This window comes from Tasmannia lanceolata, unplaced genomic scaffold, assembly GCF_043159265.1.
Source record: "Tasmannia lanceolata isolate RefF3 unplaced genomic scaffold, GAP_Taslan_0.1 ptg000003l, whole genome shotgun sequence".
Classification (NCBI taxonomy): domain Eukaryota; kingdom Viridiplantae; phylum Streptophyta; class Magnoliopsida; order Canellales; family Winteraceae; genus Tasmannia; species Tasmannia lanceolata.
The window spans coordinates 9523962-9538465 of record NW_027518680.1 but is presented as its reverse complement, the minus strand read 5'-3'; the positions used below and the strand labels follow the sequence as shown (position 1 = coordinate 9538465).

At 40.0% G+C, this 14504-nt stretch overlaps 1 protein-coding gene across 4 annotated transcripts in view; it reads left to right on the top strand.

Annotated features, from left to right (window-relative positions):
- Window positions 1–151: 151 nt before the first annotated feature.
- The window catches only part of LOC143850379 (cinnamoyl-CoA reductase 2-like), a 40066-nt gene continuing 25713 nt past the window's right edge, over window positions 152–14504 (top strand). For 3 of the 4 annotated variants that reach the window (XM_077359639.1, XM_077359645.1, XM_077359635.1), the window contains exons 1-2: window positions 152–313; window positions 4451–4623. In XM_077359639.1, the coding sequence (XP_077215754.1) occupies window positions 202–313; window positions 4451–4623 (285 nt within the window). In that variant the 5' untranslated portion in view covers window positions 152–201. Of the gene's footprint in view, window positions 314–4017; window positions 4201–4450; window positions 4624–14504 lie in introns of those variants that run through there. The other variant, XR_013235987.1, reaches the window with a different exon arrangement.

The window sequence follows — 14504 nt, the reverse complement described above, 5'->3', positions numbered from 1 at the left end:
CTCACATGAAGTAAATTAATAAGACAAAATCGGCTAAAAAGTAATAAGACAAAATCTGCTAAAAAGTGAGCCTATGTGGCTGTTCTCCCCTTCAAAAAGTGAGCCTATATGATCTATCATTTATTTAGAGAGTCTGGTTTTGAGAGAAAGAGAGAGAGAGAGACAGAGAGAGAGAGAGAGAGAGAGAGAAGGGCCATTGAAATGGAGAAGGGAAGAGTGTGTGTAACAGGAGCAGGAGGATATGTGGCTTCATGGGTGGTGAAGCTTTTTCTCTCAGAGGGTTACATAGTGCATGGAACTGTTAGAGATCCAGGTACCCTTTTTGTTACTATTAGCCTTTAGACTACCAAAGTTGTAAACTCTCAGCATGTGCTCACTTGTATGATGACTAAGTAAAACTGGTAATCTGGAAACTACTTCTCCTATAGCAGCCTATAATCCAATTGGTTGTCTGATTGTCTCAACTATTAAATTTTGAGACCATTTGTTTACACCGAAAAGTTCTCTTAGTTTTCAACTAAACTGGTTGAGATTCAACTTGGGTTTGTTCTTGATGAGCTTTTGCTAAAAAATTGAGCTGGATTCAGCTCGAATCTTATCTGATTTCAAGTAGAAGCACAAACAAATTTCAAAAATCAACCCAGATGCTTGTAAAGGGAGATGATATCTACACTCTTATTTCGATAGCAGTCACCTCCTTATTTGATACCTTTACTTTTCTGGGTGCCTGTTAAATTTGAAAAAAATTGATTTAAGGGAGTCCTAGTAGAGCTGTTGATACGATTGTGGAGAGTCAAAGATGAAAGCAGCTCTGTAGAACATGCCAATAGATTTTGATTTCTGGGAAACGATTTGGTTTGGGGGAGAAAGGGGTTAGATCGGCAGATTTATGCCTAGGGTCCATTTGGATGTGCTTAGGTCCTGTTAGGATTGCAGGGATTTTCTGAAAAAGTTTGGAAAGGAAAAATATTCTTAAACTCCCTGCCTTTTTTACACACAAAAAAAAAAGATAATTTAAACCAACCCTATTCAATTTTTAATTGGGAGACCTTCAATTTATTATAATATCCCTTTAAATCAACCATAATCATATCATTTCCCTCTAAATCGTGGAAAGAAAAAAAAACCCTAGAAATTTTTTTCATCAGAAATGTTTTTCTTGCAATCCAAACAGTAAGTAAATGGAAAGGTACATAGAAGATTCCCATTTCATTTTTTTTGAATGCTAAAGATTCCAATTTCATTACTTTCCTTTTCCACCTGATTTGAGAGGAAATTCAAGCAGTGAAAAAGATTTGCATTTGGAAAAATTACAGCCGACCAGGATTGTCATGTGAATAGTAAGCAACCAAACAATGATAGGAAAAGGAAATGTGTCCTTTTACTTTGATTTTTCTTTTCCAATTTAAACGGACCCTTAGAGAAGTTCAAAACAAAAAGAAATGAAGATATGGAAAAAAATTGAATGGCAAATGAAGATAAATAGGTTGTGCCCCAAAAATCATTTCCGTAGGATGATCACAACCCTACAATCTATAGAGATTGCATAAGATGTAGTTTCTATTTGGATCGGAGGGCTAGGATCAGCCTATGGAAATAATATTTTGGGACACAACCTATTTACGTTTATGGCCCATCAAATGGACGGTTTGGATTATCCTATGGTGTGGTATGGGCGGGGCCTACGTTGTTCAAGATGGGCCCACCATTCCACCAACGGTTTCTGTTGGGCCCACCAACTGTTCCTGTTGTGTGTGTGGGGAGAGAGAGAGAGAGAGAGAGAAAGGTCAAATGGTGGGAAAACGTTAGCCAGCCGTCAGGGGGGGAGAGGAATATGAGCCCCCTTTAGTTATTAGTAATAAAAACTAAGAGGCAGTAGGATTCAGACTTTATGATATCTTTGGTATATGACCTTATACGAAATTGGGTTTGAAGTTCCATATGATTATTTACAAGTAATGGTTATAATCATTTCAGAAATGATATAGTTTCTAGCTTCTAAATTGGGGTGTCAACAGCCTGGATTCAGATCGAATCCACCAATGTCCAAGTCACGATAAGCTTATTTCCTAATTAGATAACTCCTTTTTTGAAGCAAGAGGAGGAATTTTTTAGATAACTCCTCAGATCCTGTTTGATTTTGAATCTAATTTCATTCTAAATGAGTCTAGGAATGTTAGGTACCTTACCAATACACCATTGGCTAGAGAGCTGATGGAAAGTGTTAGGCAAGGCCCTTTCAACATGTCCCATACCAAGCTGGGTTCCACCTAGTCCCATACCTAGGCGCCCCCCCCCCCCCCCAGGACCGTAACAAGGAACCAACAACAAAATAAAAAACTATTTTACTATCATTACAAAAATGATGCAAATTATATATATATATATATATATATATATATATATATATATATAGAGAGAGAGAGAGAGAGAGAGAGAGAGAGAGAACGGTTCCTACACATATGTGTAGAGAGTTCTCTACACACTAGCTTAAAATACAGTGGGGGCCCAAATTATTTGGGTGATCCAAGCCATCCATTTTAAAGCCCTCACATAGATAGGGTGTCTACAAAAAATCAGATCCATAGGATCATCCCAACCCTACGATTTGTGGAGGTAAAATAGATGTCTTTAAACCTTCACAAATTAGTCCATTTTTTGTCTCCACAGTTCGAATGGTCAGGATGATCCTATGGATCTGATTTTTTGTGGACACCCTATCTATGTGAGGGCCTTAAAAATGTGGCCCCCACTGTATTTTAAGCTAGTGTGTAGATAACTTATCTACACATGTGTAGGAACCGTATATATATATATATATATATATATATATATATATATATATATATATATATATATATATATTATTATTTTATTTTTTTTTGAATGGTTGATGCAAATTATATTACTACCTAGGCCTAGTGCAAGAAGCAGACTGTCGGGAAAGTTGCCTTGTTTCCCACCAATAACTATTTTCACAGAAAGGCAAAATAGAAACTTTAGGTTTTAGGAATACCTAAAGTATAAAATGTCTTGAAGCTCACTAGCTTGCGTGTGGGGGCTAGGGCTTTTGGGAGTGAGAAAAAGAGAAAGAGAAAGAGAGGAGGGACAAAGAGAAGAAGAATAAGGGGTTTTTCTTGGGGTTTTCCCTTTTGGGTTCTTCCTCGTAGATCGTGCTCTCGCCCATGGATGTAGGCATCTTGGCCGAACCACGTAAATCTTGGTGTTCATCTTGTAGTTTGTGTTTATTTTACTTTTTCGTTAATTTTGCACGGTCGGATCGGATTTGCTTAGCTGATTTTCTCAACATGAATAATTTAGATATTTTCTATAAAAAATTTACGAACCCGAATCAATTCGCAACGGATTTGATCTTCTTAGAGGGAAGATCAGCCTCTTAATCCACTTCGAGGGAAGGATCGGTCCTCCTTTGTGCACAAATACACAATTTTTCTTCATTCTTTTCTAAAGAGTGAATACATGTTATTTATAAAGAGAATACTCACTTACCACTTCCTCTAAAACTCTTACCCTAACTAATCCAGAAACCCTAATCTTTATCTTTAAGACTCCTCCACATACCAGACACTACAAAGCAAATCCTATGAATTGCTAAGACCGAAACTAATTTATTCCACCACAAGTGGGTCCCATCTAGGCACGTAACAAAAGCAATTATTAAAATATCCTTATAATTTATATTATATTATCATATCACTAAAATATCCTTGTAATTTGTAATTTGTCTGACCCTAATTAGGTTTTTGAACATGTCCGGAAGATCCCAAATATGGATCCATAATTTTCACATATGTCCTACGATCCGGGTCCATATATTGGGGCTTCTACTTACAGAGAAGCTTTCATATTCCATTTGCAAAATAATGTGACTACTAAATTCATTTATCTTTAAAAACATGTATTTGGAAATATTTTTAATTGACAATCCATATCAGTTTGTTCCGCCTCAGATTTTGTTCAATAACACCTCTCCAATTCCACCAAAATCTTTGTCAGATAATGCGAAAAATGCCCATTTGAAGAAGCTAGACAAGGCGCCAGAGAACCTACAACTCTTCAAAGCAGAACTGCTAGACTATTATTCTATATATGCTGCCATTGCCGGATGTAATGGAGTCATCCGGATGTAATGGAGTCATCCATGTTGCATGTCCAGTTCCGTCTCCCAATGATCCCTGTAAAGAGGCAAGATTATATCAGAATTAGGCCATTCAATTAATTATGATGGAGATTGAATGCAGCTCATAATTCAACATGTCATTTATATGAACTACTATTCCTTTGCATAGAGGTTTTTAACATATTATAGTGCAGAAAGATTCCTTTGCATAGAGGTTTTTAACATATTATAGTGCAGAAAGAGCATTTATTTGAGAAATTTCTTGCATCAATGTGCTCACATTGACTGTCTTGCATATTGATTTTGTAGAGCCTTCTGTCACGGGTACACAGAATGTACTCAAGGCATGTTCCGCGGCAAGAGTAAAACGGGTCGTAGTTGTGTCTTCTATTGCCACTGTTATGATGAATCCAAATTGGCCACAGGATAGAGTCATGGACGAGAATTGTTGGTCTGACATGGAATATTGTAAGAAAATTGAGGTAACTATTCTTTGCACAAAATCTACCATTAAATGGCTTTAGTTTGCTAAAATTTAGTAGTTTACTACTAAATTGGAACTGCTTATATGATCCTCATGAAGGCTCACTACATATATTAATAGAATCTTCTAGATGATTACTGAAACAAGTGCTTGAGTTGTTGTTCAATAAATATTTTCCATTTATGCCACAACATATGAAAAAACAAATATCTTTCAAAAATTAAATATTTTTGCATTTATGTTACAACATATGAAAAAATTTGAATTCAGAACAATATGAAAAAAGGTGTTGATAGATGTTTACTCCTTTAAGGGGCATGCTTTGTTAGAGGAATTAGGTCAAGCAAGAGGTTGCTTGAAGCATTACACCCAAGGTATCTAATTTGGAATACCAAGTTTGTTGCCTCCAGCCCCTATATATAGAGAAACACTAGGGTTATAAGAGGTTAATGGGCTCCAGCCCAAATGGGCCCACTACACCTGATCCATTACCTATTGGGCTTATATTAGAACATACATGGGTTATATCCCTGAGAGGCACATAATTCCTTGATCTCTGTCAAAGTGTATTCTCCTCCTCGATCACTCCTAAATCGCTTAATTTTCAAGTTCAATTGATTTTCAACACGATTCTTGAAAATTTTAAATTTATCAAAAGCTTCATCTTTCGATTTTAGGAGATAAATATGACAATATCTAGAAAAATCGTCTATAAATGTGATTAAATACTTCCGATCACCTCGAGTAGTGAAACTTTTAAACTCACAGAGGTCAGAATGTATTAACTCAAGAAGTTGTGTGCTCCTAGAAACCGAACGAAAAGGTTTTCTAGTGATCTTGGTTTGTGCACACACTTCACATCTGTCAAATCTAATCGATGTATCTAAAGGTATATTATAAGTTTTAGCAAGTTTGACCATTTTTCTATAGTTCACATGTCCCAATGTAGTGTGTAACAACTTAGGATCAATCAAAGTGGAACTAACCTGACTAACGGTTTCATTTGCTAAACTCAGTCTATACATACCATCGATTAAGAAAGCACAGCCAAAATAATAAGAGTTAACAGTTAAAGTTACTCTACCACCCAAAAAAGATAAACACATGCCAGCATTGTCTAAAAGACTAATAGAAATTTCTTTTGAATAGCAGGAACTACTTTAACATTTTTTAAAGTTAGTATTTTACCGGAAGAAAGGACCAGGTTCGCAGTTCCAGTGTGAGTCACCTTTGCCTCAGCTCCACTAGCCGCTGTAACGGTCTCGTTCACACCAACAGCATCCGTAAGTAGTTTCTTCGAGTTGCAAACATGGCAGGTGGTTCCTGTATCTAACCACCAGTCTGAAAAAGTACTGGCCTTGCCATTGCCTAACATGGCAATAAAATTCTTAGGCGCAGCACTGCCACCATCATATGAGCTTCCTTTTGTGGTATATCAGATTTAGCCTTCTTAGGTTGTTTACACTCTGCAGCAAAGTGACCCCATTTCCCACAGTTGTTGCACTTGCCCTTCTTTTTCTGAAAGATAGTCTTTTTGGCCTCCAACTTGGGATGTTCACTTTTAGGTGACTTGGATTTCCGAGGAAATTTCTTGGGATATATTACCTCGTTAGCAACATATTGTTGCTATCTAACCATCTCCAAGTTATTCCTAGCCCGATTCTCATCTTCGATTCGAATGAATCGTTTGAGATCATCCAGTCCCACTTGCACCTTTTTTCGATACATCTCGGTTTTGAAAGAATGCCATGCAGATGGCAACTTATATATAATTGAACCCTGTGGACCCCGATCCTGAGGACGGTGCCGAGGGACGCGAGCTCCCTCCTGCAATCCTCTAAGATCTCCACAAAGTGAAGGAGAGCTCTGCCAAGGAAGGCTGTGTGTCCTAAGGAAAACAATGTGATCACTAACGCATCCTAGACCTAGTCATCAGTCGGCGATGTGAATCGCCAACTGACCGGACGGAGGCGCTCCTAGCTAGGACAAACTCCTAACTCTAACACAAACACACAACAAAAGACAAACTCCTAACTCTAAAACAACATAAACAAGCACACAACAAATAAAAGACAAACTCCTAACTCTAACACTCTCTATCTAGGACAAATTCCTAACTCTAGAGGAAGATCTTGTTGAAAACAAGGTTTTGAAGAAAAAGGGTTAAAACATTTATTTACAAAGTTTGGCTGGACTTGAGATAAGAATCTCAAGCTGCACTACGTACCTCGTGGAAGAGGATCAAGCCAACGTAGTTCGAAACGAACTCTCAAACTACGCTTCTAAAAGAAACACTCAACACTTTAGATTTTTTTTAAGGTTTTTTATATTTTCAAATGTTTTTTTGATATTTTTAAAGTTTTCAAATGTTTTTTTGGATTTTAAAGCTTTTCCAATGCTCAGAATCTTTAAATGTTTTCAATCTTAAAGGGAACACGCAAGAACAACCATAAACTAGGGCAAAGCCCTAAATCCAAAAGGGGAAACCCCGAATAAGCAACTAACGCCTCAAAGAGACGAACCACAACAAGAAAGATAGTGTCCCAAAAAGAGAGAAAACGATCCAAGATCCCAAGCAAGCAAAGCTCTAATAAGACTGAGTTAGTCTCCAATAAGAGCGAAGTAATCAACAACTCTAAAGGAGAAACTCCGAACTAACAACACTAAAGGGGGGGAACAAATGAGTCAGAGACTCTCTAATAACACTACCGAGTTAAAGACTCAACTCTAAAAGGAGAGGCCACTCTAACATGAGGCTAGGTAAGCCTCCTAAAGGGGAAACTCTCTATATGAGACGAGGCTTGTCTCCGAGACACAAATGACGTAAAAAGGAATAAGAGACCCTGTGCATATTTGGCAAAGGTAAAACACCCAGCCGGGCCGGACAGCTACCTAGCCCTAGGGTGCAACAAATGTGCAACCCAATACCCATAAGGGTAGGGGTATGAAGCCAAGCCGAGTAGGATGTTCTCCCAAAACCAAACGGCGCACAAAGAGGAGGTTTAACAAGAGAATGAGACCGGGCGGGTCTAAAAGGAATAAGAGACCTTGTGCATATTTAGCAAAGGTGAAACACCCAGCCGGGCCGGACAGCTACCTAGCCGTAGGGTGCAACAAATGTGCAACCCAATACCCATAAGGGTAGGGGTATGAAGCCAAGCCGAGTAGGGTGTTCCCCAAAACCAAACGGCACACAAAGAGGACTAACGAGAGAATGAGACCGGGCGGGTCTCCCAAACACACACAAAAATGGGCTCCAAGTAACCTTATCATTGCCCTTGCAAAGGGGGAAGCAAGGCTAAGACTCACCCTTATTTTAAATAAAATACCACTCTTCACTCAAATTTTTGAAAACCTTTGATCCAATGTCCGATCCGATCTGACAGTTATTTTACTCTATTCAAGTAGAACATCGTATTAAATTTTGGGACGAAACGGATTTGAAACACTCATGCAGATCGTGATTTTAAGCATACACATTTAATAATGAATTAAAATCATTTAAATGCTTAAAAATCATGCAAAAATCTAAAGAAAATGATGATGTCCTTTTTATCTCTTTGAATACAAGCGGGCCCCACATTAGCGGGTCCCACACGAGCGGGTCCCACACCAGCGGACCCCACACAAATGGGTCCCACATCAGCGGGCCCCACGCAAGCGGGTCCCACATAAACGGGTCCCACACACAGCGGGTCCCACATCAGCGGGCCCTACATAAACAGGTCCCACACAAACGGGTCCCACACAAACGGGTCCCACATCAGCGGACCCCACATCAACGGGCCCCACACAAGCGGGTCCTACATAAACGGGTCCCACACACAGCGGGTCCCACATCAGCGGGCCCTACATAAACAGGTCCCACACAAACGGGTCCCACACACAGCGGGTCCCACATCAGCGTAAACGGGTCCCACACAAACGGGCCCTCATAACTAGAAATATCAAAATCTCAGAAAATCCAGCGAAGACTTCCTTTCACAGTAGTTTTTTTCTCTTATTATTATTATTATTATTTTTTAACCAAATTGTTAGGAACATCCATTAAAACAACGAAAGCAGATTCCTATTCAAATCTACTCAAATACAATCAACTGAAACATAAACTTTGTATATAAAAAAAAAATCACACAGGAAAAGCTAACATCCAGAGAAAACATGATTTAAATTTCCAGTTCTAAGCATAAGCATTGAAAGTATATAAAAATAAAATGAGAAGAATTATGAAGGGAAATACCTTCTTTTACAAAGATCGGAGAAGACGATCGGAGCTAAGGTTTGGATCGGAAATGAATCGGAGATGGATCGGAGAAGTATCAGAGAAGGATCTCAGATCGGAGCTTAGATCGGAAAAAATGAATCTCAGATTTGCAGAAAAGGCCGGAGGAAAATGGGGGAAGACGATCAGAACACGGCCGGAGAAAATGGAAGCCGTAGGATTGGAGGTGTAGAGGTTGCCGGAGAAGGCGGTGGTGGCGGCCGTTGAGGGAAGAGGAGATGAAGGTTGGATCTCCGGCGGATTTGCCGGAGATGATGAGCTCTCTCCCTCTGCAATTCTCTCTTTCTCTCCCTCTTTCTTTTTTTTTCTTTTTTTTCTTTTTTTTCTTTTCCTTGGTCTTTCTCTGGTTTTTTTCACTGTCCTCTCTCTCGTTCTCCCTTCTTTTCTTTTCTTTTTTTTGGTTTCTTCTGCCTCTTTTTTTTTCTGGTTTTTCTTCTTCGCGAGAGAAGACCCATCACGAGTCATCATGAGGGGAGAAATGAGAATTTTTTTGTCCCCCTCTTGTCTCCCCAAATTCCCTTATATTTTTGCAAAAAAAATAAAAAACAATAATCAAATGCATTGGATGCCATAAAAAAAATCAAAACATACTCATTACATGCAATTTAAAAACAAGGGAAATGATGACCGTCCTTATTCTCTCTTTGACCATAAGCGGGTCCCACATCAGCGGGCCCCACACCAGCGGGCCCCACACGAGCGGGTCCCACATCAGCGGGCCCCACACAAGCGGGTTCCACACAAGCGGGCCCCACACAAGCGGGTCCCATATCAGCGGGTCCCACATCAGCGGACCCCACATCAGCGGGCCCCACACAAATGGGTCCCACATCAACGGGCCCCACATTCATTCATTTTCCGTCTGACCTCGGGATTTCATTCGAATACGCGGGTTTAGGGTCCTGCCAAAATGGGGTGTCTACACTTAGCTCGTTCGCTAGGCAAACGTGGTCGGATCTTGACGAAATTTCACAGGGACCTTGGTGGGACCCTAAGCTAGCTCAGGGTGCAATTTGGGACCCCAACTCACTGATTTGACGAGACTCGCACAGACAACGCAAACTTGGGTCTGGTCAAAATGGGGTGTCTACAGATGCCCCTCTTTGGCAGAGCGTGTGTAACACGCGAATGGCAAAGCTGAACAGACAACGCATTTTGATCGACCCGAAAACAAAAGAAATTTTTTTGGGATTTTTCGGTTCTAAGAACGATACTTACAAGGATAAAATGGATTTTGGTTTTGAAATTCAACACTCAACATGACTTATGAGTAATTTGGTAAAAGGCGGGACACATAACTCGGCAATCAAAACATAAGAGAAACTCTCACCATACATAACATAGTAACATACCAAAGAAACAAACGCAGGCATACCTAAATCCACACGTGGGTGGCGGCGGTATACTGCAGAACAACGAATCATGTAAAACATGACCCAGGCTTTCATTACGAACAACAAAAATAACAAGATAGAGTTGCGGTCCAACTTTTTACCAAACTAGACAAGAAAGAACAACAGTTGAATGAAAATTTTGATTAAGGGTCCATGGTGATAAGCCACGAAGAGCCTTGAAAGCGGGAATCAAGGGTCCACGGTGATAAACCGTGAAGAGCCAAGAAAGAAGGAATCAAGGGTCCACGGTAATAAGCCGTGAAGAGCCAAGAAAGAAGGAATCAAGGGTCCATGGTAATAAGCCATGAAGAGCCAAGGAAGCAAGGATCAAGGGTCCACGGTGATGAGCCGTGAAGAGCCAAGAAAGAAAGAATCAAGGGTCCATGGTAATAAGCCATGAAGAGCCAAGGAAGCAAGGATCAAGGGTCCACGGTGATAAGCCGTGAAGAGCCAAGAAAGAAGGAATCAAGGGTCCATGGTAGTAAGCCATGAAGAGCCAAGGAAGCAAGGATCAAGGGTCCACGGTGATAAGCCGTGAAGAGCCAAGAAAGAAGGAATCGAGGGTCCATGGTAATAAGCCATGAAGAGCCAAGGAAGCAAGGATCAAGGGTCCACGGTGATAAGCCGTGAAGAGCCAAGAAAGAAGGAATCAAGGGTCCATGGTAGTAAGCCATGAAGAGCCAAGGAAGCAAGGATCAAGGGTCCACGGTGATAAGCCGTGAAGAGCCAAGAAAGAAGGAATCGAGGGTCCATGGTAATAAGCCATGAAGAGCCAAGGAAGAAAGAGTCAAGGGTCCATGGTAATAAGCCATGAAGAGCCAAGAAAGAAAGAATCAAGGGTCCATGGTAATAAGCCATGAAGAGCCAAGGAAGCAAGGATCAAGGGTCCACGGTGATAAGCCGTGAAGAGCCAAGGAAGCAAGGATCAAGGGTCCACGGTGATAAGCCGTGAAGAGCCAAGGAAGCAATGATTAAGGGAAGGATCAATGACATGTAAAAGATATGAATGGAATGACTATGAATAGTGGGTCCATGATACATCTGAGAGGACACATCACGAAGAGCCACTCAGGGAGCAAGGGTTCATGGTGTACCTGACTGGTAGACCATGAAGAGCCAAGGATGAACAAGGATAATGACAAGCAATGGAGATGAATAGAATGAGTATGGATAGTGGGTCCATGATATATCTCGAAAGTCAGATCACGAAGAGCCACTCGGGAAGCAAGGGTCCATGGTATTCCTAAATGGTAGACCACGAAGAGCCTTGAATGAATATAGAGGACTAATTTATTGAATGGAGAATTGATTTTTGGATTTTTTAGATTTTTCTGGAATTAGCTTTCTCTTGCCAAGAAAATTGGGAGTATGAGTTCCTTGCTGAGGATCAGACTTAAGTACTTGACGGGGCTTTCAGGTGTTTACCCTTCTTTAACAAGTGAAAAGCATTCTGCTGAGGTTTGAAGGTTGCGGGAGCAAATTCTAAACTCCGGTGGGAAAATTGATTTTCTTTGGGAATTGACTCTTTTAAGAAAGAGGGCTCATTTGAAGAGCTCGGAGATTTGGCTCAAGACGTGCTCGCATCTCTCTTACTTCAACTTGTTGTAAATACTGGCACTGATTGCCTTTGTATGCTTGATATCTTTTATGACGTAAGTCATAAAAGATGCCCCTAGTGCATTGTACTCCCATGACAAGAGTCCCAAGGAGAGTAGAACAAAGATAGATAAAGAAATTTTGGATTTGCATGGGTTCTTTCTTTGGAATAAAGATGGGATAATGGCTAAGCTCAAAGACTTCTCCTTTCATTGACCACTATTGGAGGTTCGCTCTTTCCACCACCAACTGCATGAAACTTGACATATTCAGCCTGTCCGAGTAGGATACCTAAACCAGGATCTTTCATTTTGGAAGGTATACACCCCTTCCTTCCAGTGCCATACAACTTTTTAACCTTGAAAGAAAACAAATATGAATGAGGAATAGACTCCCAAGGACTCTATCAAAGAAGGTATAGATTATTTAAGGGACTCGACTACATTTTGATTCACCTTTAGATAAAATATGTTATTTTTTTATGGTAAGGCTAGCCACTCCTACAGTAATCTCGAAAACTATGTCAAGAGGCACTTCCTTCCGTCATCGGGATTTTCGTCATGGTTATTACCCCCTTCGGATTGCTCAGTCTTAATGCCCCTAGTTTAGAAAAGTATCAAAGCAAGTCTTGCCGACACTACTCGGATTTTGGGATCCTGCCTTGTGTAGTGGTTGCTTCTCCATCTCCTTGATTTCTCTCTTCAAAAGAAGTCACAACTCAAACTTTGAAAATTCTGCACAACTGAAGAACTCCTTCGGTATCTCATCAATTTTCAATCCAACAGACCGCTACCCTTGCCTTTGCATAAGCCAACTTCTTTGGTTAATGACTTAGCAAGCACATGATTTCATTTAGGCCGCCATTTTGGGTTTTCAACCTAGTGGGTCTTCAGACTCTCGTTCTTTTTTCTGTTTTTGCTTTCATTTGCCTTGAATCTTTGCTTGTTTCACCAGAAGGACTTTCTAGGTGGGCTTAGGTTCAAAAGGGTGGGATATTTAAAGTTCAAACGATGGAGGATCAGATCCGCGTAGTTCACCATGGGTTAAACAAAGGATGGTTTAGCTTTAGGCTTCAAAATTTTGAAAGGGGAATCATTCAGCTTTTATCCCCAAGGTTAACCGAATCTGAATTAATCAGACGCCTACGTACCCCTGAAGAGGTGGGGATCAGGTCATAACGTAGTTCAAACTTCTTAAAAAAAATGCCCCTGGTTTATATTGTGGCTAGAAAGAAAGGGTTTGATTTGACTTTTGGCCCAAAAGGTTTACAAATGGATTTTACGACGTTGGGATCTTGGCTATAAAGGTTCAAACGCCCAAGGATGGCCTCCTGATATATTTGATGTACAAGCTCTTTTGAGTGAAGAAGGTTCAAAGGCATTGAATCTTTTTGTTGAGGAGTCTGGCGGTTTTTCAGGCAAAACTTCAACCGCTGTGCTCCATTCCCACATCGAAGATCTTGAATTTATGCTTAAGGTTTCACAACCCCTTGTCTTTCTTTTTCTTTTTTTTTTCTTTTTTTTTTTTTTTTTTTTTTAGGACTCAAATTTATCATACTTCCTTGCCAGAAACTCTTCTCTCAATATTTCATCAGCTCCAAAGGATGTCTGATGTTTCGCTCTTTAAAATCTTCACTTTTCAACTGGATGTCTAAAGCCAATGAAATCTTGCTTTGAGCAACGACTGGGCATTCCCCTGGTTTATCCTTATAGGATCAAGCAAGACTACCTTAAACCCCCCTAAACAGGTTTATCAATTCTTTGCGCTCCTCGGGAGATAAAGTTTTGCCAATCCATCTTTTTCGAGTTTCGGATTTCGATACCACTATCGATAGCTTCGATTTCTTCTTCAAGTGGCTATGCTAGACGCTCTTCCTCTCGTTTGACCTTTTCAGATCTTGAGGGGAATTTCGTCTGCAATCTCATCCAAGAGGGTGTCTTTAGTTATTTAAACATTAGATCTAAGAGTGAATCATAGAACATCAAAGATTCGAAACCAACAACTTTATTGAATTGAAGACTCTTAAGTACATCAGTAACTCTTTTTTTTTTCTTTGTTTTTTGGACGCACCTCGATGGGCTCTACATTAAACTTGACAAATGACGTAAACGACAGACTCTGAATGAACACGACTGACAAACATGACACACTCTTTTTTTTTCTTTTGACATTAACATAGTAAGACTTACCAACTCTAAGAGAAGAAAGTTGGTACAAACTTAATGAAAGACAAACCTTAACAACACATGACATTTTTTTTTTCGATACAGATGAACTGGCACTGAAAATATGAGTAGTACACCTTCTTCCATGATGTCAATGACTTGGGGTTCAACCCAGATATATGTCCTGTTGACTTGATTAGGTGAAATGAAAGGAGACTGGTTCAACAAATGGGTGAGGTCAATTAGGTCAGACTCATGTCATGGAATTGACAGACACTGACTTTAGTATGAGGCAATCTTATGGAAATGTTATACACAAGTTGAAACAAGAGATAATACAAACACATCTCTCCCTTGGATAAAACCAACAGCAGAACTGTAAGAAGGATCATGGTTGGGTAAGCACATGACTTATCAATAATCCCAAAGGATAACAATCATA